This window comes from Manis pentadactyla, chromosome 8, assembly GCF_030020395.1.
Source record: "Manis pentadactyla isolate mManPen7 chromosome 8, mManPen7.hap1, whole genome shotgun sequence".
In the NCBI taxonomy this organism is placed as follows: domain Eukaryota; kingdom Metazoa; phylum Chordata; class Mammalia; order Pholidota; family Manidae; genus Manis; species Manis pentadactyla.
In genome coordinates this window covers 94,295,438-94,320,762 of record NC_080026.1, presented here as the reverse complement: position 1 = coordinate 94,320,762, position 25,325 = coordinate 94,295,438, and the positions used below count along the sequence as shown (strand labels likewise).

At 53.6% G+C, this 25,325-nt stretch overlaps 2 protein-coding genes across 5 annotated transcripts in view; one reads left to right on the top strand and one right to left on the bottom strand.

Moving 5' to 3' along the window:
• LOC118933776 (cadherin-23) overlaps window positions 1-25,325 on the bottom strand; it is a 71,254-nt gene that overhangs the window by 36,435 nt on the left and 9,494 nt on the right. The window lies entirely within an intron of this gene.
• VSIR (V-set immunoregulatory receptor) lies at window positions 319-23,704 on the top strand. 2 transcript variants are annotated; one of them, XM_036928487.2, is made up of 7 exons: window positions 319-533; window positions 10,690-11,118; window positions 11,840-11,896; window positions 17,500-17,607; window positions 20,728-20,755; window positions 22,059-22,255; window positions 22,435-23,704. In XM_036928487.2, exons 1-7 carry the CDS (start codon window positions 452-454, stop codon window positions 22,470-22,472), a joined length of 939 nt encoding a protein of 312 aa, XP_036784382.1. In that variant the 5' UTR covers window positions 319-451; the 3' UTR covers window positions 22,473-23,704. The 2 variants fall into 2 exon arrangements, with proteins under 2 accessions (XP_036784382.1, XP_036784383.1); XM_036928488.2 differs by having other exon boundaries at window positions 320-533; window positions 10,693-11,118.

The following is a 25,325-nucleotide window of genomic DNA, read 5'->3' as shown; positions in this document are numbered from 1 at the left end:
TCAAACGCTGGTAGCGGCAGACACAATCTGTGATTAGGTATGGTGCTAAGTCAGGGAGATACACTTCTCAGGCTGTGCAACAATACTAATCCTCTCCAAAGAGTAGAAAAGGATTTAAACTGGCGATCAAGTGGAGCTACTTGCTGGGACACCGCCTGGCTCCCTAACTATACAGCCTGGACGGTGCAGGTCCGCCGGTAGGGGATGCCCCTCCTCCTGAACCCTCGAAGAGGCAGTGCCCCCGACGGCCCCCCGGGGGCGCTGCGGGGCCCTGGAGCGGGCAGCTTTCGGGCGTCCGCAGCCCTCGCTGGCTCAGCACTCGCTCACCCGGAGGTTTCCTAGCCGGCTGCGTCCCGGCTGCGTCCTGCCCGCTCCCTGAGCACCAGGAGATCTCCCTGTGCACCGGTGCCCCGCTCCAGCCGCGCCAGCCGCGGTTCTGCCCGACGGTGACATGGGTTTCCCCCAAGTCCTGGAGGCCAGTGGCCGGCTCTGGGGGCCTGTGCTCCTCGCTCTCTTCCTGGCTGCTTCCCGAGGTAAGGTCGGCAAGAGCCTGGGCCCTGGGGAAGAGTACTAGAAGATCACAGCTGGCAGGGTGGGCGCCGCCCCCTGCAGCCTGCCAAGACCCCCACCCTGTGGCAGTGAGGCTGCTGGGACTGCTTGGCAGGGGGCAGCAGTGTCTCTGCCAAGTGCCCTGGCTAGGTGGTGGGCATACCTGTATGCTCTAACAGATGCCCAAGCCCCTGATGGTAAAACTCTGGTCTGTCCAGGGCCACAGTAGTTTCTGCAGAACAGGAGATGGATAGGGTAGGGGCAGCCCCTAGTGGATGCCACTGGCTTTTGACACCTGTGGCATCTCCCTACCTCTCCTGCCTTCGAGCTCCGGGATCTCACAGGATACAGGGAGTGTGGTACCCTCAGCCAGTGCCCTGTATCCTGGTGCCACACCTGGTTGAGCCTTGGTGGGCACTGGTCCACCCCATCACATGGGCACCCATCTGGTCTCTATCCTGAGGGTCTGATGCCTGGGAGTTGAGTGTGCAGCTGATTCCTGGCAATCTAGCAAAGCTGCAACTCAGAGACTGGTGTGGGGCACTGGGGAGAATAGGGGAAACTTTCCCAGCTCAACCAGGAACCTCTTCTGGGTCCTTGAATAAGTTATGGCGTCTTTCTGGCCTCAGTTTCCTCAGCTCAAACACAGAGACCTTACACAGAGAAGCACCACTTTCCTCTTCCAAAGTCCAGATGGTCACAGCTCCAGATAGTATCCTAGCCAGGACAAAGGGGCTCCTGAGTGGAGGGCAGAGGTCCTGGTACCGAGCTGGTGCCTGGTTCTTGCCTGCCCAGAACTGAAGCAGCTGGCTCTTAAGGGAAGAGGGGGCCAGCGGACAGCCTCTGAGACTGGACTTTGTGGGGACAGCCCAGGGAAAGTGTGAGTCATGCAGGGAGTCAGAGGGAGGCAGGAGGAAGGTTGGGAGCTTGGCACAGGCATCCAGTGGGTGGGTGCCTGCAGCTATCTTTTGGTTAGAAGAAGAGGAGGAGGGGAGGGCAGGGAAGAGAGAGAGGAGGAGGCTGAGAGAACCTGGAAAACACCTCAGAAACAAACTGAGGTGCCTGCAGCTATCTTTTGGAGGCCGTTGGAGGTTGTCCTGGGCTTCTGATGAGGAAAGAGGCCACACCCTACAGACAGCTGCCTATCTCTGGCCTCGATGCTTCTCAGGATGACAGCCAAACGCCGGAGGCAGTCTTGGTACCAAGGCCACGAGGTATGGCAGGACATGGTTTCAGAAGGAGCGTGGGATGGTGGTAGGCAGGATGGTTGGCACCCCACCTACCACAGATTACCTGCCCTCTCCCACCCTGCCCAAGTGACCCCGAGACAGAGGCCCTTCTAGTTTCTTACCCACCCTTTCCTCCTCTCCCCTGGTTGGGAGAAGCCCCGATTTGGGAAACAGTTCTAGAGAACTATAGCCTAGGGACCCAGCTTGCAGAGCAGCCAGTACAGAGAGACTGGCAACCCCTCACTCCACATTGTCTACATAGCCAGGAACCTTCACCCCGAGGTCTTGGCTACTCCCACAGCTTGAGACTCCAAAGGGCCATTTCTTTGGCCCAGCTCAGGGAGATACTTAGGGCTCAAAGCAGCTTTCCACCAAAAGGAGTCAGGAGAATTCTCTTAGCTTTGGACTGCTCTGGGACACAGTATTCTTAACTGCAATATGGGTGTGCTCATGAATATCCATCCTACTGCCCAGCCCAGCATGCGACAAGGGTGATGACAGATGGGAGTCTCAGGAGGGTCTCTGAGTTTGAAAGAGCTGCCCACTGGCCTGCTGAGGTGCTGGGTTACCCTGGGCAGGGCTGGTCAAAGCCTTTATGTCTGAGAAGGTGAGATGGAAGTGGCTGGGGCAGGTTTCTCTAGCTCATGGGGCTGGGCCAGCCCCAAGGAGAATTGTGGTCATACGGTGCTCAGGAGCCCAGGAGAAGTTGAAGATGCCCCTCTCCTGGGCCTGACTCAAGGTGAGCTGGATGAAGGGAGGCACCTAGGGAGCCGGGACCTGGCAGACTCCAAGGGTGGAAGAGCCTCTTCTTCCCCCATAGGCATTCCTAGTCCCTGAGGAAGTTACTGTCCTTGCCATGTCCTCAGAGCCTGACCCAGAAGTCCCAAACTCTTGAACTGGAGGCATATGGACACTAGGGCAAGGAGACCGCATCTTTCCCTCCATGGCAAACAGGGCCCTCCTTATTGAGTAACCTAATGGCCCAAGCCTCTGACGAAGCAATGGTCAGCTCTTAGAAAATCCACTGCTCTTTGCCCAGGGGCTCTGGGCTAGAAAGAAATAGCCTTAAGCTGAGCCCATGGGCACGAGGGGTTATCTATCCAATGCCAGGGGCACCCTGTATGGGAAGACAACCCTGGAATTGTGTATGCCTCCTGAACAGCCTGGCTTTGGGAGTCAGTTGGACCTAGGTTCAAATACCAAGATGGCCGTCTATTGCTCTGTGACTTTGTGCAAGTTACTCAGCATTGCTGAGCAAATTCCCTCATCTCTGAAATAGGGGGTGATGAGAGCATCTGCCTCAGAGGGCCGCTGTGAAGAGTCAGTGTACAAACACTGAACCAAGTGCCTGGTGCCTGGTGAATGCTGTGTAGTATTATGTGCCTGGTGCCTGTGTAGTATTATGCTCTCACTTGGCTACTGGAGGTCACATGCCATTGGCTCTCCTTCTGAGCTCCTTGCTGCCTACAGGGCCTGGCAGAGTGCCCAGGGTGTGGGAAGGCACTGACTGGTTCCACTGGGACTCCAGAATGCTGGAGGTGCTTCAGGATGGCACAGGCTGGGTCCAGCCCCATGTTGGTACCTATAGCACTTACAGCCTAAAATGTCCATAGAGGTGCCTGTAGATTCTCCTCTTAAAGTTTCCCAGAGATGGGGAACTTGGCAACTTCAAGGCAAGCCCAGCCAGGACTTGCTTGTCTCAACGGGATCTTTCTTGCAACTGACTTTTGCAGTCAGCCTATTTACTTTGGCTGACCATCCTCAGAGAGAGAGAGACAACGGCCACTATGGTGCCCATCAGATTCAGTAGCAAAGTTTCTCTGCTTCTGACCAAGCAAGTTTGGTCCTTTAAGTTTTCTCCATAGGATCTTATTTCCCATGGGGATCTGGGAACAAATCCTGCCTCTGCCGGTCACTCACTGTGGGACCCCTTTATCTGAGCCATGGGCAGGCTGGGGGGCACTGCCTCAGTGAGGCTGGCCACTCACTTCTGAAGGAGAGTTCTGTGAGGGTGTTTCCCAAGCTTCGGTCACTTGCTCATCACCTTTGGGATTTCTGCAGTCTCTGTTATCAGCATATGTACTTATTTTTTTCTTTAAATCTACCCATTCTTTTACTTAAATAGATCTTAAAAGGAAACTTTACACCACTGCCATAAATGGAAAGCCAGTATCACTTGCCATAAATAGAACAAAATCATAAAAGTACATAATAGAAACCCAAATAAGGGTATTAAATTCTAGTTGGAAACTATAGCCTGGGGAAGGCTCTGAGCCTGAAACCTGCTGTACCTTGCAAAGAAAAAAAAAAGCAAGTGACAGAGATGCTTTGAAGACATATTGGCAACAAACTAGGACTTTCTCTTTGATGTAATCAGGGCTGAAAGAGAACTGAAAAGGGAGTAAACTTCTCTCTATGTGATTCAGTGTTATTTAATGCTATAAAACTAGAAGTCAAACTATGTATGCTATAAATTCTGTCAGCTCCTCTCCATCACTGCAGAAGCAAGCACTGCTGTGAGGGGCATTAGTAGGAGATAGTTCAGCACTCCTGGAGGAAGGGAGAGAGGGCAGTGCTCCTCATCCTAAGTGGCCAGGGCAGGGTCAGAGGGTCTCTCTGGGCTTTTCCCAGCCCTAAATTCTCCTGGTGCTGTTACCTTCCCCACTTAAATGCAGCAGCTCCAGCCGGGTCTTCTGTGCTGAGGCCAACTAGCTATCCCAGTAGCCACCGTGGGAGAGGAGAGGGAGTGTACAGCCTCACTGGCAAGGGCCCAGGCAAGGGGGGCCCTCATGGGCTAGGCCATCTGTCCATTTGCAGGAAGGAGGTGGGACCTCCAAGACGGTCCCTAGCTACCTCTACACTCTCGACCTCTGGAGTCAGACTACCGGAGCTCAAATCCTGACACTACTATTTACTATTTGTGACTCTGTGCAAGTTACTTAACCTCTCTGTGCTTCAGTTTCCTGGTCTGTAAAATGGAGATGACACTAATACCTATCCCTTAGGGAGGGGGAATTAAATAAGTGAATCCATGTAAAAGAGACTGAATGATGACCAGTACAGAGTAAGTGCCAGATACTATGACTACCACTGAGGCTGCTGCACTGAGGGTGGGACTCAAGACTTGAACCCAGACCTTAGGAAGGGTTCACAGCACTGGATCTGAGGGTAGCTGGCTGGAGCTGGTAGTCTGGGCTGTGTACAGTCATCCTCAGGGAGGACCCGGGGGAGTCTGGGAAGGAGTCGTCCAGAGAAGCACCTACTGGTAGGGTCTCAGGCCAACTCAGGCCCTCTCTGGGGAGGCATGCTGGCCAATGCCTCCAGCCCCGGATGCGTCCACACTTTCCCAAGGTGCTGGAAGTGCTGCTTCCTCCAATAGAGCCTGGCTTCCCCTTCCCGAATTCCTTGGTCCAATGTGAATGGACACTTCCTGCAGCAGCAGGTATCAATAAACACATCTGAGATGCCCTTTGTCCTCGCTGGCCATGGAGTCCCTAGGGCGGACCTGCCGGCTTTGGGCCCTCAGCCCCTTTCCCCGGGGGGCACTTCCTGGAGCTTAGCACTGGCAGACTCGGCCCAGACACTCGTTGGACCTTGACTCTGGTTTCTCTGCACTCTGCACCTTGCTAAAGACAAGTCTAGCCTTTCCCTACACCCTCCATGGATTATCCTGGGAGACAGGCCCTGGTAGAAAGCTAGAGACCCGATCCACGTCTGTTTGGGGCCCCTCTGAGTGTGAGGACCTGGGTTTTTGCAACCAGTGCAGGGCCAGCAACAGCAGTAATTGTTTACTTACAACCCCTAGCAGCTGACAGAGTTCCGAGGTCTGGGTGGGGCCTCCCAGGCTGGACTAATCAAGCTGGGAACCCACCTCCAAAAGCTGGGGCGTTGCCTTGGTGACTGTGGGCTAAGGTCACGCCCTGTCAGGAAAAGACATAGGCCTATCCACACCCACCCACACCCATCCCGTGCACACCCACTGGGTTTCACCAGGCGCCTGCTGGGCGGAAAGAGGTGAAGGTCACAAAAAGTAGCATCTGGAGATGAAGCCAAACAATGCTCTTTTCCCTTATACTGGGACAGAAAGTTTACAGGAGGCTGAGGCCACCTGTGGCTGAGGTCCCACAGCTGGAAAGCAGTAGAAGCAGGACCAAATTCTTAGTGTATATCCCTTAGGAAACTACACTCCCACAGCCTCTCTGCCTTGGGCATGGCTTGTGTTAGTGCCTCGGTAAATATTTGTGGAATGAAAGAATGATGTTTTCAGTTTGGGTCTGGGGCAGAGCAAGGATTGCTGTGTGCAGAGCTCAATCTGAGGTCAGTTCACTCTCTAAGTAGCTGGAAGATGAGGTGTCAGCCCCAGCCACTGGAAGAGTGGGGGGCTTTTCCTGTGTGCAGTGCTGGCATGGCCAAGGTGTGGGTCTCAGCTCAGCCACACAGCACTGTGTGCTCTTCGGCAAGTCACTTGACTTCTCTGAGTCTGTCTCCTCATCTTTTAAATGGGGATAATAATACCTACATCAGGAGGTATTATGAGAATTCAATGAGATGAGTATAAAGTGCTCAGTGAGTCCTGCCTGACATGTAAGCTGTGCTCAAGAATGCTCAGATCACCTTTTTTGGCCAATTTCTTGCCCCCTTCCTCTACCCTGAGGAGAGATAGCCCTTTCCTCCTGCCACATGGTTTCAGAGCTGGAGGGGGCCTAGGAGTGTGGGGAGTGTTTCAAGATCAGATGAAGAAAGGGAGTCCCAGAAAAGGATGGGACCTGGCCCAGGGCGCTTGGCAAAATGGGGACTGGGGTCCAGGGACCTGACTGCCCAGACTAATGTTTTAATTCTGAGAACCAGAATTTTCCAGATTCACAGCAGGCTTCTGCCTTCCAGAAGTAGCAGGTGGGGGCTAGGATTTGGGGCTGGGCCCCGGGAGCAGCACAATGACTGGATGGCTCCCGCCTGGGCACAGCCTCAGCCCAGGGCCCAGATCATTTTCCTGTTCCACATGCTCTCGGCCACCCTGGAACCAGAGGCCTTGCTCCCCACCCACTCTCCTTAGTCTCTGACAATGACCCAGTTGTCCAAAAGGATCTGCTCCTGACAATAAGCAACATCCTCCTGCCAAATAATTATAATTCCAGCTGGGCTATATGTATCCTGATAACATGTGCATATGTTCAGTTGGATGGCATGCGGTGTGTACACTGTTCTCTCAACATGTGTGTGCCCTTGAGTGTCCTTACAAGGACAGGCTGCCCTGGGCCTTGATCTGGCTTGAGTATCAGATACAATGGGATATTTTCTCTTCCCCCAGGATGAAATCCTATGGACTCTTGGCCCACATGCTAAAAGTCAACTTGTTCCACCACCACCTGAACCTGAAGCCCAGTGCAGCTTCTCCTTTTTCTAAAAGGGGAAGAGGTCCTTCTGGGGTGTGTAGGGTATTGGGATTGAGCAATGTTCCTCTCCCATGCCCCTCTCCCCCCCAAAAACTGTCTGTCTCTGAACCCCAGTTCTCTCTAGATTTTCAAGGAAATTGCCTCTAGGGCTGAAAATCCCCTCCCCACTGCTGTCCGGGCGATTGTGTGGTCATTCACACCATTGCTTGGACCCTAAGGGCTCAGGGTCTGATGCCCTGTTGGAGGCCCTGGACTGGTGCCCCACTGGGATCCCTGCTGCTTGCCCCCACTCTGCTCCACCCCACCCACAAGCTAGCCCCACTTTGCCCAAATCTCAGCCCCACCCCATCCACACCTTTGTCTACTTCATGTGTCCCAGGCCTCTACTGAGCCAGCCCTCCTGATAGTCCCAAGGTATGCGTGTGCCCGAAGCAAATGCTGCTGTATCTAGATTCGGCTCCAGCTTTGGGGTAGCCCAGGGGCTGGAGATGATGCTAGGAGAGGTGCTGGTGATCCCCGTACAAAGCCACCACAGAGCCTTCTGGGGAAAGGGGAGCACAGGACAGAGGTAACTCTTTGGGTGGGTTTTAGCTCTTCCTGGGAGTGTTTGGAGGGGTCCTTTCCCTAACTACTCCCCATCTCCATTTATTTGCACAGCCATAGTCCTGCAGCCACATCCACTCCACACAGGCCTGGGAGAGGAAGTCCAGGCTGGCATGGGCAGAGCCAGGTGCTGCACAGCTGGGCTGTGTGGGACTCCTCTTCCACTGAGCTTGCTAAGGGAGTAAGAGCAATGGGTTGGTATTTGGAGGGGACAGGGTTAGTGTCTGTTTTGCCAGGCTTCTGCTGGGACCTGGGTGGGTCCTCTTCTCTCTGAGCCTGAGGGTTACATCAGTAGGATGATAGGTTTGGGAGTGGAGTCTCTCCTTGGTTAGCCCAGGGAGCCACATGCATGAATCACAAACTCAAACGTCCACAAGGCCAAGCAAATATGGAGAGAGTGAAGCAGGCCAGGTGGAAACATTAAGGGGTGGTGGGGACTGTGGCAAACTGGAACACTAATGTCCCAACTAAGGAGGATGCTGCTACTTAGCTCCAGATGATGATTGCCTTATAGGAAAGTGGGTTTAGTTAATCTGATTTTCAAAGAGAAGCTAGAAGTCAGAATTATCATATCAAATTCCTGGTTTTTAAATGTTGTCAATCTCAAAAAACATTTAAAATATGTTGAGGGTCAAATAAAACTTGTCTGAAGACTGTATGTGGCTTCTGTGCTGCCAGTTTCTGAACTTTTTCTTTAGTATAGTGTCTAAGTGCCCAAGTTTAATTCTGGTCCAAGCACTTATTTGTTGTGTTACTTTGCATCTCTGTGCCTCTGTTTTCTCATTAGTGAAATAGGAATAAAAATAACACCTGCCTTATAGGGTTATTAAACACGCCCATAAAACAGTTAGTGTGTATTTCTTCTAGTTCTAACTAGATGCTACTTTACCTGAAGTCCCCCATGCTCTAGGTTCTTAGTTCAGACACTCTGGAACTTTAGGTAAACCACTTTACTTTTCTGGGCCTCTATGTTTCTGTCTGGAAAGGAGATCAGCATCTTGCCAAAGAAGTTCTGCAATCTCTGCTCACCTAGGCAATGCCTTTCCATAATCTGAGGGTCCAGGACATGGTGCCCTCTCATATGTGGATGGAGCGAGTGGGAGGCTCTGGTGTGTGTCTGTCCTCCTTACCTCCCAAGGCCTAAAACTTCCACCCTTGCAGATATAATCTTTGGGGCCATAGCTTTGCTGCCTCCCCACACTCTTTAAATATGCAGGTAGTCCAAGATGGATCATGAACCCTTATCAGTCATTCACACCTCAGTGGGAAAGAGTCTGAAGCTGGCTTCTCCATTTTTATTGCACAGAACTATTTTTGCCCCGAGGAAATGTTTCTTGAGTTGCTGAAGTTAATCAGAGACCTATGTACCTTCCAACTACTAGCAAGGCCCTTTCAGAGCACTTCATGTTAATTATTCGTAACCCTTGCCTGAACTGCAGTAGGTAGGTGTTTTCATTTGTTTTATAAGGAGGAGTCTGAGGCTTGGAGTCTAAGTGACTCCCAGCTACTGGACTCCAGTGCAGGCTGGTCCAATTCCAAAACTACAGCAGGCTACCTCCCTCCTGTCTGGGCAAGGCTGTCAGCTCTGCCAGCGAGTCCCAGGCTCTACAGTCAAGGAAGGGGTGCCTGAAGGAGGAAGTGGTATCGTCTTGGGGTCGGGCAGTGGCAATGAAAAGGGCATAGCTGCTGAATTTTGTACATGCTTCCAAACTCTTTCCTTGTCTGTCTGACCTAGAACAGCCCCTGAGATGCCAGTTAAAATGAAAATGTCACTAGCATATAATGATCACAACTATCCTTCCAGTGTCTGCAGATGGCATTAGAGCTCTCATCTCACATTCTCATTGTTCCTGCATGCGGTCCTTTCACAGCCCTGCTAATACTGTAGCTAATATTTTTCTCATTGCACATGAGGAAACTGAGGCTCACAGAGCTAGACTGGGGAGCTGGGACTCCAGCCCTGGTATTCTGTTTCTAAGAGCCAGTGCTTTTGAGGTCAACATGGTTAAATGCTGGATGTTGGTAAAGAGGACCACGGGATGGCTTCACTTACTTATTGAAAACAAAATGAACTAGAAAATATCTCTAAGAAGACTGGGTGCCAGTAGGTGCATGGCTGAGATGACCTTTCATGAATCCCATCCCGAAGCCACCTTGGCTTTTCCTGCTTCCCCACGACCTGACCCAGGGTACCTTCTCAACTTGCTGAAACCCCATCTGTTCATCAACCCCAAGGACCCTTCAGGAAGTCTCCTGGCCACTCCCTGAAGGCTGGCATGGTTTGTCCTTTAGTCCGTGGGGTTACTTTGTCATGAACGCAGGCCTTGTCTGCCCAGCGACTTCATAAGCTTCAAGGGGAGGCCACATGTTCAGCACCAGGTGAGAGGTAGCACCTGGCATAGGTCTTGCAGACATAGGGGCTCCATTAATGCTCACTGATGAGGAGGTAAGGAGAAGGTACCAGCAGCCCTAGGAGTGGAAAGGGCCAAAGGTGCTGATGGCCCCCAGGAGGATGGTCAAGGACAGTGGACTGCTGTTCCCAAGTAGCCTTACTGCTCCCCATCCTGCCTTCTACCCTCCTGCGGGAGCGGGAGCCAGAGCTGGGGTCAGGGCGCATGCTCCAGTTGGGAGATGGCTGCCCGCTGGCCAGCAGTGCGCTGCCCGGAGTCTCTCCTGAGCCTTGGCCAGCTTCCCAGCCCTGGGGGATCTCCTATGGCTCCTCCCACACAGCCTGGGATAGAGTTAGGTTCATGGGCTAATGAAGAAGCTGAGGCTCAGGGAAGTCAGCTGACCTGCTCTGGGCCTGTGGCTGGGGAACTCACATCTCTGGAGCCCCAGGCCAGGGCTCTTCCCCAATTTGGAGTCACTGGGAGTGGTGCTGGCTCAGGCAGGTGATAGGCTTTTGTCTCTCTAAGCAGGTCTGGTGGCAGCCTTCAAGGTTGCCACGCCATATTCCTTATACGTGTGTCCCGAAGGCCAGAATGTCACCCTCACCTGCAGGCTCTTGGGCCCTGTGGCCAAAGGGCACGATGTGAGCTTCTACAAGACGTGGTACCGCAGTTCACGGGGTGAGCTACAGGCCTGCTCGGAGCGCCGGCCCATCCGCAACCTCACGTTCCAGGATCTTCACTTGCACCACAGTGGCCACCAGGCCAACGCCAGCCAGGATCTGGCCCAGAGCCACGGCCTGGAATCGGCCTCCGACCACCATGGCAACTTCTCCATCACCATGCACAACCTGACTCTGCTGGATGGTGGCCTCTACTGCTGCCTGGTGGTGGAGATCAGGCACCACCACTGGGAACAGAGGGTTCATGGTGCCATGGAGCTGCAGGTGCAGAGAGGTGAGGGCTTCCTACATGGGACAGCCTGGGGTGGTGTCCCGTGGGGATGCTGTGTGTGCCTGTCTGGAAGGGTAAGCAGAGAAAAGGACAGTGTGACCGTGCTCTGCATCTGAGGGTACAACCACACATGGCCCTGTGCTGGAGGGTGTGCGAGTCTGTTGGGGTGGCACTGGCCCTCCAGGGGTGTGTAAGTGTGATGGGGTGGCCACCGTGTGTGGAGTTGTGTACAAGTCTCTCTGGTTAGCTGGGTGTGATGGAGAGGACGGGTGTTTGTGGCTCTGTTTGTGACAGTAGGACTTTTTAATGGGGGAGGGTGTATGAACCTGGGCTGGAGTGTGACTGTTCATGACAATACTATGGCTGAGTCACATGACCTGGGACATGAGTTGGTGAATAGTCGGATGGCTGCCAGGGAATGTGTGTGTGTGTGTGTGTGTGTCCAGGTGAGAGTGGCAAGGGCAGCACACAGGATAGAGGTGTGGATGCCAGCAGGTATCCACACATCCCTGGGGGTGGCATGAGGAGGAGGAAGGGCTGGGTAAGCTGGCTGTGTGGTAACAGTGTGCCTCTGTGTGTGTGCATGCAGGGTTCACCTGGCCAGCGCTGCTACGTGGCACTAACAGGAGTAGCTGTGACAGCAGAGGGACACGTTGGCCTGGACAAGCCTCCCCGGCCTCCTGGGCCTGATGCCTAGCTAATGAGCCTTCTCTTTGTTTCACAGGTAAAGAAGCAGCATCCAAGTGCGTTGCGTACCCGCCCTCCCCCAGGGAGAGTGAAAGTAAGGGACCCCTTCCCGTTCTTCTGGGTTCTATCTTCCCCTCTGTCCTCATCCTGGACCCAGACCCCATTCTGAACTCTGACCTCATTACCCCAGACCATGGAAGCCCCATTTCTCCTCCTCTGCTTCCTCCTTCCCCTGAGTCATTGGGCTGCAGCCCCCAGAAGTGCACTCCCCTCCTAAGGCCCAGACCTGAGCAGGTTAGCTCCAGAGTCCCTGCTCCCAGGTCCCTGGGTGGGGCTGTGCCCTGGCACTAACCTTTGGCCAAGTGCCCCAGACAGGGGCTGGGTGCCCCCAGCTGCGGGGCTTGTTTTTAGCAGGTGCTGCCCCTGCCTGCCAGCCCTCTGCCACATGAGAAGGTTGGAGGGCTGTGGGGAATCCTTCTGGCTTGGATTCAACTTCTTAAGATCTCCTTATTCTGTGCATGGGGGAGGGGAAGGGAGAGGCTCAAGGAAGAAACAGAGCCCCTTTCCTGGAGCCCCTACTATGTACTGGGCACTGTGCTAAGGCCTTTCCAGTACTGGTGCCTCAGTGGATTCTTACAAGAACCCTGTGAAGTAGGCATCACCATCTTCACTTTACATCCATGGAAAAGGAGGCCCAGAGAGGTGACATAACTTGCCCAAATTCATGGTCAACAGAATGGCACCGCTTGTACTATGCTCACTTCACCGTCTTCCCAGCTCACCAGGGAGAGGACACTGGACATGCAGAGGTGGCAGTCAGCCCACTGGGGTTTGCCCAGAGAGGTGCCCTTTGGGGGAAAGGGGCTCTGCCCTAGGGACGCCAGGGCACTCAGAGGCCAGGCGAGAATGCCCAAGAGCTTGCAGACAGACAGCAGGCGAAGGGGAGATATCGTAGGGGTGCCCCACTACTCTGAGAAAAGATGGTCCTGGCTTCTGTAGCTTTCTATCCATCAGCATTGCCCATCCAGCATGGACCTGCTCCTGCCTGGGCCTGGAGACACTCCAGGGCCAACCTCCTCCCTGCCCTCCAGAGGCCAGGAATGGGAGCTAAACTACAGATGTGCCAAATCCCAGCTCAAAGTCCGCCATGACTTTCTATTCAAACTACTCTTTTGAACTAACAAAGGCATTAGCCAGGAACAAAATGAGAACACACATTTCGGCCTGAGCCAGACCCACATAGAACTAAGAAGCTCTGGTTCGAGCCCCTGTCCCTGCACACCGCAGAGCTCACGTGTTGCCTCGGCACCAAACCACTGCTGTCCTCACTTCCGCTACCGGTGGCTCCCTGGTGAGGGTGTAGAGGGGCCCCTGAGTGGCCCCTTCCCATGCAGCAGTCTCATGACTGTGTGTGCACACACACGTGCCTGTGTACAGGCCAGCATGAGCCTCACCTGGTGGGGCACGTGAATGTTTACTTCCCCATTGCTCCTTGCACTCTGAGCAACCCCCAGTCCCACTTCCTCCAGGAGCTCCCACAGAGCTCCCTTAGAGACAGTCACCTCTGCCACTGCCCCCAATTCACAGAGGGGGAAACTGAGGCCCAGGCATGTGAGGAGACTTGTTCCCCAGTCTCTCAGACCCAGAGCCAAGAGTTTATGCCAGAGTGCCTGATTCTCAGTGTGCAAACCTGGCCTGAGCACTGGGCTGCTCCCCTTCTGTCAATACCCATTTTCTGAAAATCAGTTGTATGAGTTAAGTCTTGAGGACAGAGACAAGAGATGCTACAGAGGATGATGCTGGAGAAACTAGGTGCAAAATGGAGAGTTCATTTTCCTTGCTCTAGACTCTAGAGAAGCAGCTGCTGGACTTAAGGGAACAGAAGTCACTGGGAAATCCTAGGAGTTTGGCTAGTAAGAGCCCAAGGGTGAGGCAGAACCTTGAACTTGACTATCAGAAGTGGGTCAGGCTTCCTTTGCCAGGCACCTCTGCTCTCAGGTTTTGCCATTGTCCTTCCTTTCTAAATCATGGGGATGGGCAGCCTACTGTGGCTCCTGCTCCTATTATCTGTTGTCCAGGATAGTAAATTGGCTTCCTGAGGGCCAAAGGGATGTGTTTCTTTCTGTCCCAGTTGTTGAGGGTGGGGAGATGGCTTTGATGACCTCTGGAGTCCCCTTCTAATTCCCTTCTAGACTCTTGGTTCTGGAGGTCTGGAGACTGCAGCTGTGCTGGAGGCTTCACTAAGGTGGACATGGTCTCAGATGAAAAGAAACCAAATTATACTGTCGGGTGGGATGAGGGGGTTTTGGACAGCATTTCCATTCTCTGGTTATCATATGTCCACTGAAAAATGGGAGCCAGTGTGTCCGTTCCCTACTAACAGGGAGGCAATCAGTGTTATTTAAGGGGTCGATTTGGGGATCAAAAATTCAAAGGCCCCTGGAGCCACAGAGCTGATGAAGAAGACAATAGAGAGGGGTGGAGACTGTGGAGAACACCCAGCTACCAGTCCATAAATGCAGGTCCAACTGCTGCATGACTAAATTTTCAAGCAAAGTCAGAAGTCCTGGTTTTATGTGAGCTTTGACAATGTTGGTGACTAGAAAAAGAAAAATTAAGTACTGGTGGGCCATGGTTGCAACCAGAGTCCATGCTAGTGAAAGGCAGTGTGGTAAAATGACTAAGGTTACAGACCCTGAAATCAGCCAAGTTGCTTAACCTCTCTTTGCCTTAGTTTTCTCATCTCCAAAAAAAAGATGATTATGATTGTACTTGCTTTCCAGGTTGTTCTGAAGCTAAAATGAGTTATTATATGTGAAGTGGCAAGAATGGGGCCTGGCACAGAGTAGTGCTGTGTCAAGTGCTGGTTATTATTGCTTCTAATGCAGAATTCTAGGCCTGGCTTCCCAAGTCAACTCATCCATTCCCTGGTGCCATGCAGGAGGGCAGGTAGATGGCAGTGGACACATAATATTTGCCTGGTGACCCACATGCTTAGTGGGCCTCATGGCTGGCCCTGGGTACTGCCCTCTACTGCCATTTACCTTTGGAAAAATCCCAGTCCCTGCTCTTTTAGACAGGTGTCCTACACCAGCCTTGGTACCTGGCCAGCTAATGATACTTCAAGCCAAGAAGCTCTTTGACTTTTCCTGCTCTACCTGTAGCCCCAGTCTTTTAAGCTCACCTTTGGGAAGTTGGAGGGCAGCTGGTCTCTGAAATCATCTGAAAGCCTAAGTCAGCCTGAGGTCGGGGAGGTGACAAGAGGGGGTAAGACTGAGGAAGTTGGTGCCCAAGGAGCCACAAGTTGCTGAGGCTCTGTGGTTTTTCACTGAGCCCAGGGCAGGGGGCTGGGCAGCCCCTCTCCCTGTGAAGCAACCTCTCCAACCTTAACCCAGCAGGAGGTTTGGTTTGCATTCATTCAGCCTCCTCCCTTGGGTGCCAGGCAGCCCAACTGGATTCCCTCCTCTGTCCATATCCAAGGGTCCTGACAGGCCCTGGACAGAAACTCAGAGAAGGCGGGTCCCTCCCATCCCACGCTGCCGAATAAGGGCCTGGCACAGTCCCTGGTGCTGTCTGGCAGCCGGCTCTGTCAGTGCCTGATCACCTGACCAGGATGAGCCTGGCTCTCGATGGCTACCAACAGGACCCCACCCCCACTGGTGGGGAGGGGTGAGGAGCTGTGGTGAGACTGGGCTCTGCAGAGGAGTCCACAGCTTCAGAGAGCTGTCCCCAAACTCCTGCACCCCTGCCCCAGCCTCAAGTCTCAGCCCAGATTGTAAGGAAACCAATTCCTGATCCCCTAGAGGGGCTGAAGAGGGGGAATCTTTGCCCAAGGACAGGATCAGGCAGGCAGGTTGGGCCAAGCTCCCCACAGCAGAAACAGAGCCAGAATTAGTGAGCATCTGATCAACCTCACAAAATATTGCCCAGTACCAGTAGGAGGGGAGTCCAGCTAAGACAACTAGAAAAGATTGCTTTGCAACCTGCTTCTCAGCTAGTGCCCATCACAAGGTTCTGTGATGGAGGTTAGAACCACTCAGCCATCTGAATTATAGAATGTTTTTTTATTATCAATATTCTGCATCAAAATGCAGCCTTGCTAAGGTCTGCAGGGAACCTGCTTTAATGTGGAGTTGAACTTGCTTTAAAATTAGCATAGCAACTGTTCCTGTACCAGTGAGCACTTCTAAAGTGCCTGAAAACATTTTGTTCTCTTCCGTGGTATGAACAAACGCCCGGAAAGCTTGTTTACACCATAGGGTTGTTTAGCAATACAGTGAGATGAAAACAACCTTTATTCCCAAGTAAGTGGTGCAAAGGCAACATTGAGACCACACACATTGACCTTCCCAAAGCTCCCTGGAACCAGATTAACCCTGGGACAGGGTATTCTGGGCCATCTTTTGAGAAGGGCTAAAATTGGGAAGGAAATGCATTTCTACTGGTTGTGGTTCCGAGGGCATGTCTGTTCCCAGCTAGACTCCTGGAGTCAGCAGATGGCCTGAAATAAATCAAGATTCTCATACTGTTGGTGGGATTGTGAAGTGGTACAACCTTTTCGAAGGGCAATTAGATGATAGCCTAGAAGAAACCACATGGACTTTTTGGCTCAGCACATTCACTCCTAGGAATTTATGTACAGGTGTACTTGCCGGAGTGAGCAAAGAAAGATGCATAACAAGGAGCTCATTGGTACATTATTAGTTATGTTGAAAAATGGAAGCAACCTACATGCCCACCAATGGGGGACTGTTTCAGTAAATTTTGGGTGAGTCACATGATAAACCCCAGGCACAGTGAGGTAGGTCTCTGCCAATACAGACAGATATTCAAGCTATGCTAAGCAGGAAAAGCATCTGTCATGTGAAAAGCAGGTGATATATATGCTGTACATACAGAAACACATCTAGACTATACACAAGAACACTGCAGAACCTGATTATCTCTTTGGAGGGGGCCTGGGTAGAGGAGGAGGAGGAAACTTCTGAATTTTTTTAACTCATACTTTTTTTTGGTAATTTTTAAAATTAAAAAATATCAGACAAGGATTCACTTTTCTCTAGCTGTCACCCAATTTTTTCCCATGACTTGTATGTGTGAGATCACTTCCTGAGTCTGTGCCCTGGAGCTAAGGGGTCTCTTAGGGGCTGAGTGGGGCTTTTTACTCATTTATTTTTTATTGTAGTAAAAACATATATAACACAGAACTCGCCATTTTAACCATTTGTAAGTGTATGATTCAGTGGCATTAATTATGCTCACAATGTTGCATGACTGTCACCACTGTCTACTTCCAAAGTTTTTCATCACTTGGGTTCCTCTGACCTTGAACTGTGTGGCCTGAGGTCTGTGAAGGGCCTGTGCTCCCTTTCCTGGGAACCATCTGTGGCCCAGGGTGGCTGAGCTGTCCCCAGTGGGCTGGGGTGAGGACCCTTCTCTCTTCCCTGGAGCTGCCTCAGTGGTAAGGACCTGGCCTCACTGCTGTGTGCTCCAGGCCCAGTTGGGGAGAAGGCATGGGGCTCACTTTGGAAGGGGGTCCCTAGATCTTCCACGCTTTGGCAGGACTGAGGGGCTGGCTGTGGGGTCTGAGTAAGGGGGAGGTCCCTGTGCTGCCTGGCCCTCCTCTCAATGCTTCGGCTTTCTCTCTGGAGGAATAGTGGAATAGGCCTTACCCTGGCTGTCTCTCTGCCTTTTCAGACATCACAGCTGCTGCCCTGGCTACGGGCGCTTGCATTGTGGGCATCCTCTGCCTTCCCCTCATCCTGCTCCTGGTCTACAAGCAAAGGCAGGTGGCCTCCAACCGCCGTGAGTATCCCTGACGACTAGGGTGTGTAGGGTGTGTGAGTGACCTGTTCCAGCTCCCAGCTCAGCCTGGGGTTAGCAAAGGCAAGAGGCAGGCACAATTCCTCCCTGTTCCAGAGATGCTGCTGCAGTCCCTGCAAGTAGCTGAGCTCAATGGTGGAGAGAGGATGGGACCCCGGTGTGCTATTTCTGGGACCTGAGTGCTGGCAAGGCGCTCAATAAATATCACTGAATGAATGAATAATCATGTGCAGTAATCCAAATTAGATTATAAAAGTGCTGCCACTTGGAGACCCTTTGGGGACCTGCTTTAATGTATGGGTGGCTTGTTTTGTAATTAGCATGGCAATTTGGGACAGAAATGGCCTTTGGATTATCACAACTGGGAGGGATCTTGGAGATAACTCATTCAGTTCTTCCCTTTTACTGCAGAGAAACCTAAGGTCTGCAGGGTTAAATAACTATCCAAATGTTACATCATTTAGTAAGTGGCAGAGCTGAGACTCAGACTCGGAGCTTTCAGCTCATGCTTTTCCCAGGGAATATAATCCCACCATATAATAAAAATGCTCATCAGCATGAGCGTTGTAGTAAAAAACCCCCACCTGGTAGGAATGCAGGGCCAGGCGCCACACCCAGCTTGCTCTTTACAGCCACTCAGTTATTCCTAGTAACAGTTCTAAGCGTTTGGTCCTAACGTTGTCCCCACTTTATGGCTGAGCAAACTGAGGCACAGAGAGGTTAAGTAACTCGTTTAAGGAACTGCACGGAGAGTAAGTGGTGGAGCCAGGCTCCACATCATGGCCACAAACACCTTTTCACCCTCTGCGGGCAACAGTGCTCCTTGCCCTTGTCTGACCCCACCCCTGAGCCTCAGCCAGGCTGAGTCCTCCAGGACCAAGAGGCTGGGGAGTCCTGTGCCCGGGGCCCTTGCACCACCTCCCCCTCTGCCTGACTGCAGAAGGTAACTGAGGGAGAATTGCTCGGTCAGCAGGTGGCTATGGCTCACACCTGATTTCCCTCGTCTGGACCGGAACAACTTGACACCGTTCTCTCCTGGGAACCAAGCTGGAGCCCCACTGTGGGTCACCCAGGGGCCGTGACCACCTCTCCCTTACTCTCTAGATGCCCACATTCCTCTCACGAAACCCACCACATCCTACCTACAGAAATGCTGGGGTTGGGGGTTGAGTGCAGGACAGGTAAAGGGGTTCGAGCAGAAAGGGGAGCCCAGGAGCTCAAGTGGGGAGAGAAAGGGCTGCAGAGTTGCCATTGGCTCCATGGAGGCGGGAAGGACAAAGGGGGAGACGTGCTCAGCTAGGCTTGGCTCCCAGATAAAGCTTGCTGTCTGCCTTACTCCAGACCACGAACAGAACTAGAAAACAATGCGAGGCAGAGGAGAGGGCCTGTTGCTCCTACTTTTGCTGCCTCAAGCCTTCCTCACAGGGGCCCCAGAGGCCCGTCCCGGACTCTGCCCACATCCCCAGAGAGGGGACAGACCCAGGCCAGAAGCCCCAGAGGACGTGGGCAGCCTGAGATCAGCCTCCAGTGTCTCCTACTCCATGCCCTGGGTCACCTTCAGTCTGAGGGCTTCCCAGAGGAAGGGGTCAAGAAGGGACAGATGACCTGGATACTGAAGAGCTGGACTGAAGGAGGGAGCTGGTGGGTACAGTGGGCTGGCTTGGGCTGTACTGTGACCAATGTTGAGCCCCGTTTCTGTGACAGGCTGCCATTTCATAGCACTTTATCCCCAAATTTAATACATGCAGTAACAGAAAGGTATGAATAATTTATCTTCAATAAAAGCATTTATGAGGCCAGTCCCTCTGCCCCCTCAAAAAAAAATGAGTTGCATGATTGAAGTCTTAGAGACAGACATAAGAGATACAAGACAGCTTGATGGTAGGGAATCAGGTACAAAATGGACAGGGAGCCAAGATTTGGGCTATTTTTCTTCATCTAGATTCTAGAGAAGCAGCTGCTGGAATTATGGGAACAGAAAGTCACCTGGGAAATGCCAGGAGTAGGCCATAAGGCAGAGGCTGAGGGGCCCAGAGCGGGGCAGCCAGGCGGGATGGACTGGATGTTGGGCAGGATGCTGGCGTGAAGCCTGGCACGGAGCCTGGTACAGAGGGCATGCTCAGGAATGAGTCACACTCAGGAAAAAAAGAGAAAAGGCTGAGAGCATGGAGAAAGGCAGTTTTGCTGCACAGGCCAGTGTGTGGGGAACCTATCCAGTATTAGAGAGACTCGGTTTCCCCAGCTCTAAAGTGGGGCCAACAGTCCTTACCCACAGAGCAGAGGAGAGGATGAGCTAGGGGATGCAGAGCCCTGGCATGAGGCCTGGCGCACAGCACTGCCTGGCAAACTGCGGAGATTGCAGGAACTTTTGTGCAACTTCCCTGTGTGTGTTCTGTTGTGCTCCTCCCCCACCATTTGTTTCCCCACAGAAATCAGCAGTCAAGGTTTTAAAACAAGAAGGATCTGTGGGAGTATATGGGGAGCTGCAAGAAAGAGGGAAGTTGGGGCCACTGCATCTGGCTGGCGGCCAGCTTAGGGGGGGTGGGGGAATGCCAAGAGGAGGGCAGGGCAGCAGCAGCTTGGATGCGGAGCAGAAAGTGACGGCGTCTAAGTTTCTTCTAAGAAATGTCACCTCTAGAGCCACTTATTAGGCAACATGGAGGATGGGTCACAGAGGACCAGGAACCCTGCAATTAGCAACTGACCTTGCACCACTCCCACCCGGTAAATCATGGCTAAAGACCAGAACATGGCAAATGTCCAAACAGGAAACAGCAAATTCAGAAGCCAGGCCTTTGGTTGATACTTGAATCCGGAAGGTCTAATACCTCCTAAGTTAAGCCATCGGAGAAAGCTTTGGTCTCCTGGTGGTTGTAAAATGCAGCCTGAGTTTCATTTATCACTGGTCCACATGGGCTTACCACCTGATAACACGCAGGGCACTGCCCTGCAGGCCTCCTGGGGACAGGGGTGGGACCTAGGTCTGAGCTGGGCTCTGCCCGTCTTGCTCCTGTTCCCTGAGGGGCACCTGCCAGAAGGGGCACGGATGTTATCTGGGAAGCCTTCACTTTGTGACTAACTTCTCTGTCTGTCTGTCCCTAGGTGCCCAGGAGCTGGTGCGGATGGACAGGTAAGGCCCTTGGAGACCCTCCTGAGAAAACTTCCTGCAGTTGTCGCTGCTCCAAGTCAGAGCTTGGTGGGCTCTCTCTCCTCTTGCCTCTGCCTAGGCCTATGGCTCTGTAGGGCAATGTCTATACCCAACTGTGGTTGGAGTTAATGCAGAAGGGAAGGGGTAACTTTTAGCCAGGACAGACTGACTCTTGGGAGTCAGACTCCACCAGGGTCGTTTCTGCTCTCCCCCCTGGTAATTGGCTGGATGGTAGGGCTGGAACACAGACATGGCCTCCCTGGTCTTCTCTGTGCCCTGGGCCAGCTGTCAGGAAGGTGGTATTTCAGTGCAGTGGGGCCTCTGTGTAGCCACCTAGAACAGCTGGTTAGAAGAGCCTTTGCCAGCTGCCACTGAGGCCTACGTGTGCGTGCCTGTTGGCCGCTCTCCCTGACACCCCGCACCCAGCAGGCTGATGAGGTCTGCACCCACTGTGGGCCTCAGTGGTCAGTGAGGCCGGGTCGGGAAGGGGAGGAAGCAGCTGAGCTGGAGCAGACAGTGAAACATGCCAAGGAGGCCGGCGCGCCTGGCGTCGCCGCTCCTCCCTGCAGCACTCCGAGGAGCATGCTGGCAGGGCTCGGGGAGAGGCTGAGCAGGCTTAGAGTGGGCAGCAGGGGGGGATGCAGTGGACAGGGGAGTGTGAGTGTGTGCCCCCGGGCATGGAGCCCGGTGTGGAGGGCATGCTCAGGGATGTGCCATTCTCAGGAACTTGGCCCTGGCACTTGCAATACCAAACCTCAAGCTCCTCTGGGTGTTGGAAAGGGATGGTTCTCAAGGTCAAGGGAAGTCCTGCTAGTGATCCTGCTATAATCTCAGAATTGGAGGGGTTTTCAGAGGTTGTCCACCCCCAAGCAGGAAGAGGGGAAGAGAAGAAGAAAAGATAACCCCTTCCTTCAGCTTAAGACAAGCTGTGGGCACATCCAGTCTTAATGCCATTAATTCTGCTGATCAAAGAGAAACTTGTTCCTCCATTCCTGAGTCTGGTGTCCTGGCAGTGCCTCTTACCCTGGGCTTTCTGGCTGGGCCCAGGGTACGGGGTCAGATCACAGGGCAGGGCTGGGGTCAGACGCCCTCAGCTCAGGGCAAGTGGGAGAGTGCAACCTCTGGCCTCTTCTGTATGGCCCTGCATCCTGTATGCTCTCTTCCTGCTGAGAGAGGCCTGGGGTGGTAAGGCAGGTGAGGGGAAGGGAACAGAGAAGTGGGGCAGGTGGGGAGGGCACAGGGCAACCCCAGGCAGCACAGGTGACTTTCCATTCTGGTCCTCTAGCAACAACACTCAAGGAATTGAAAACCCTGGCTTTGAGGGCTCTCCACCATCCCAGGGGATGCCAGAGGCCAAGCCCAGGCCCCCACTGTCCTACGTGGCCCAGCGGCAGCCTTCCGAGTCTGGGCGGCACCTGCTCTCCGAGCCTGGCACTCCTCTGTCTCCACCAGGTCCCGGGGATGTCTTCTTCCCAACCCTCGGTGAGTGCTTCCTGCCCCTCGCAGCACTATGGCCTACAGGGTCATGACCTCTCCATGGTCTTCAGCGTCAGCCTCGCTCCCCATCCTCCCCGGGGCGTCCTCACAGTCTCACAGTGTGGGGTTAGGGGATAAAGGACAGAAGAGCTCCCCATTCACTCTGCTTCTCCTTTCTTTGGCAGACCCTGTCCCTGACTCCCCAAACTCGGAGGCCATCTAGACCAGCTGGGGGCCAGTGGCAGTTGCGGCTGGGCCTGAGGCAGGTGCATCTGAGCCACAGTTGACTCTCTGAGCAGTCCCGTGGCCTTGGCCTTTGTTCCTGCCCTCCTGTTCTGAGCCCAGACTGTTTGGCCAGACCCTCAGCTCCTCTGGATGCCACTTGGCAAAAGGAAGAAGGTGCTGGATCTCTCAGCCCCTGTCTCAAGGATAGTGGGGTGCTGGGATCCCACCACAGAGACCTGAAATTCACTACCTACAGATGCCAAATGACCTACATCCTAGAAGCCCCAGAATTTCCAGCATTGTGGCAGCCTCTCTCCCTGGGACATGAGCCTTGGGACCTCTCAACATAGGTGGGACAAGATGGGCACTGGGATGATCCCTCCGTGCCACCCTCCCAGGCATGAGACACAGGTCAAGATGTGGAGAGATGCCTCCCCATTCTGGTGGACGCAGCTCCCCCATCTCACCAGAGGCTGTGCATCTGTCAGACACACTCTTCATTACCATCGGGCTCTGGGGCTTGGCCTGCCTGTCCCTGGGCCTTGGGAACCTTCCCCAGCCTCCTACCAGCAACCTTTCTAAGGATTTGCCAACAGGTTAAGCAAACCTGGGGCTCCCACTGCCTGCACTCTGGTGCCCAGAGTTCCCTGGCCAGAGGCCCTGAAACAGGAAGTACACACTGGGGCAGGGTGGCCATTGTGAGTCAACTGGCATCCTGGGTAGTGGAGGCCAGGCCAGAGGCTGCACCGCCAGCCTCAGATGGAGTGAGAGCAGGTAGGGCCTGCTGGGAAGGGGAGTGGAGAGAGCTCCGCCTCCCTCCTGACCTTGTACTTCCTCTGCTCAGCATGGTCAGTAGGCTGACCGCATAATGTATTGTTCAAACTGTGACACTTTTGAGGTAAAGGGGGGTGCTATTAAAAACTACATGGGCAACAGGTGCAAAACCCGTGGATGGTTGTGAGAGCGGGGTTTATGTCCCTACTCTGCTTCTGAGGGGCCTGAGGCCTAGGAAGCCCTCTGCCCCAGTCTTAGGTCTTTAATTCCATTCAATCTGTGTGTGACCCTGTCGGGTGGGAGGAGCAGGGCATGTGCATTGAAGGGTCTGTGTCTGTTCTGCTCTGGACCCGAAGCTCCCATCACCTGCTTCTGGGCATGACTGGGATTTGTTTTTATACACATATGCAAGGGGAATCCTTTGTGGAATTTGGATTAAAAGTATTTTAAAGCATGGAGAGGAGTGTGTGTGGGGTCTCTGTACCCTCTGGGGTGGAAACTGGAAGTGGAGCCTGAGCAGGGAGGGGCAGATTTGGCTGGGCAGAAGCCTGTGCTGACTGCTGAGCTGGGCCTGGGTGCTGAAAGCCAGGACTTCAGGCACAGGAAAGCTGGCTGGATCACTTGGGGAACATAGAAAAGGGGGGTGGAAAAAAAGGGCAGCAGTGAGCCCCAAGGTCTGTGGCTAGAACGAGGGAGCCCCGGAGATGCGTGGCATTGCTTCCAAGCTCCCTTGTCTTGTTCAAACTGTGGGCATGGCCAGGCGGGCATCCTGCTTTTCCTGAGGGCCTTGAGAGGCTGAGCATGGACCTTGAGATCATGCTGACCTCCAGCAGCCAGAACACCAAAACTCTGGCTCTTGCTTTGTCCCCAGGGGTCCCCTCTTCTATTATATCTGCTGCCATGGACACTTAGTGCCAGTTACCATAGAGAGAGGTGCTGTTCTCACAGCTGGTGGGGGCCTATGGTGTAGGGAGGGTAGGGTGACACCTGGTTGAGGCAGGGCCTACCCCTAAGGGTGAAGGTTAAGCCTAAAGACCAGTCCCGCAGCCCAGAAAGAGTTGGCCTGGCCCAGCTTCTAACCTCAAGGCAGAGACAACTTCTAAGAATTTGGCTGCCAGACCCCAGGCCCAGCTGCTGCTGTGTGAAGGAGGGAGGAGGCCCCAGAGCAGAAAGCCACCACACTTCCTCTCCAGCTTCCTCCTGAGTGGCCTTGAGCTTTTCTTTTCTGGACCCTTATAAGTGAACGCATCTCAGCTTCATGGTTTCCTGTTTTCAGTCAAATTTACTCTGAGCTCCAGGCTCCATCTTCATCCATGGCCATACACCCTGCCCGCAGTGGCCCTAAAGGCGCCCCCCTCCTGTTGCTGGGAGAGGAGCCCTGTGTGCTTGCCCCGGGGTGGTGGTGTCTCCTGAATTGCCAGCCCTGGTGGCTGGTCCCTGGCTCGGTGCCTCTGGGGCAGGGTGCATGGAATAGAGTAAGGACTCAGGAACCTGGTGCCTGCCTGCAAGGAGGCCAGGTGGAACCCTGGGGCATCCAGAAAGTTGGCTGCTGGGCAGGGTGGGACGGAAGCAGGAGGCTCATGGATCATGGCACTGTCTGAGGCCCTGGCCGGGAAGTCTGTGCTTTGAGGCACTAAGTCATTGTTAAGAGATGTATCAGAAATTACAGGACCAGTAACCATCTCCTGATGTGCACGCTTAAAAAGGACCTCCTGTTTTTATTCCCTCCAAGGGAGAGGCTAAGGGAATGGAAATGAAACTCCTTAAAAACACACTGTGGAGGCCGCTGGAGATGCGACTGTGGGTCTGGCTGGCCCTGCTTCTTGAAAGACTAGCCCTGGGCTGTCCACACTCCTGCCTAGCCAGAGCTCCCTCCCACAGGCAGCAGCCTGGCAGAGGGGCTTAGGCATGGCTCTTCAGGGGGTGCTGCAGGGTGGGGACTCGGGAAGGTGCCACAGGGCTGGGGGCTGCAGAGGCCCCGTCACCCTGTACCCCAGCTTGGGCACTGTAGCCCTGCCACTTGGAAGAGGACTTCCTGGGTGTCAGCTAGAGCACTCCAGGGCTGGCCTGACTGCTG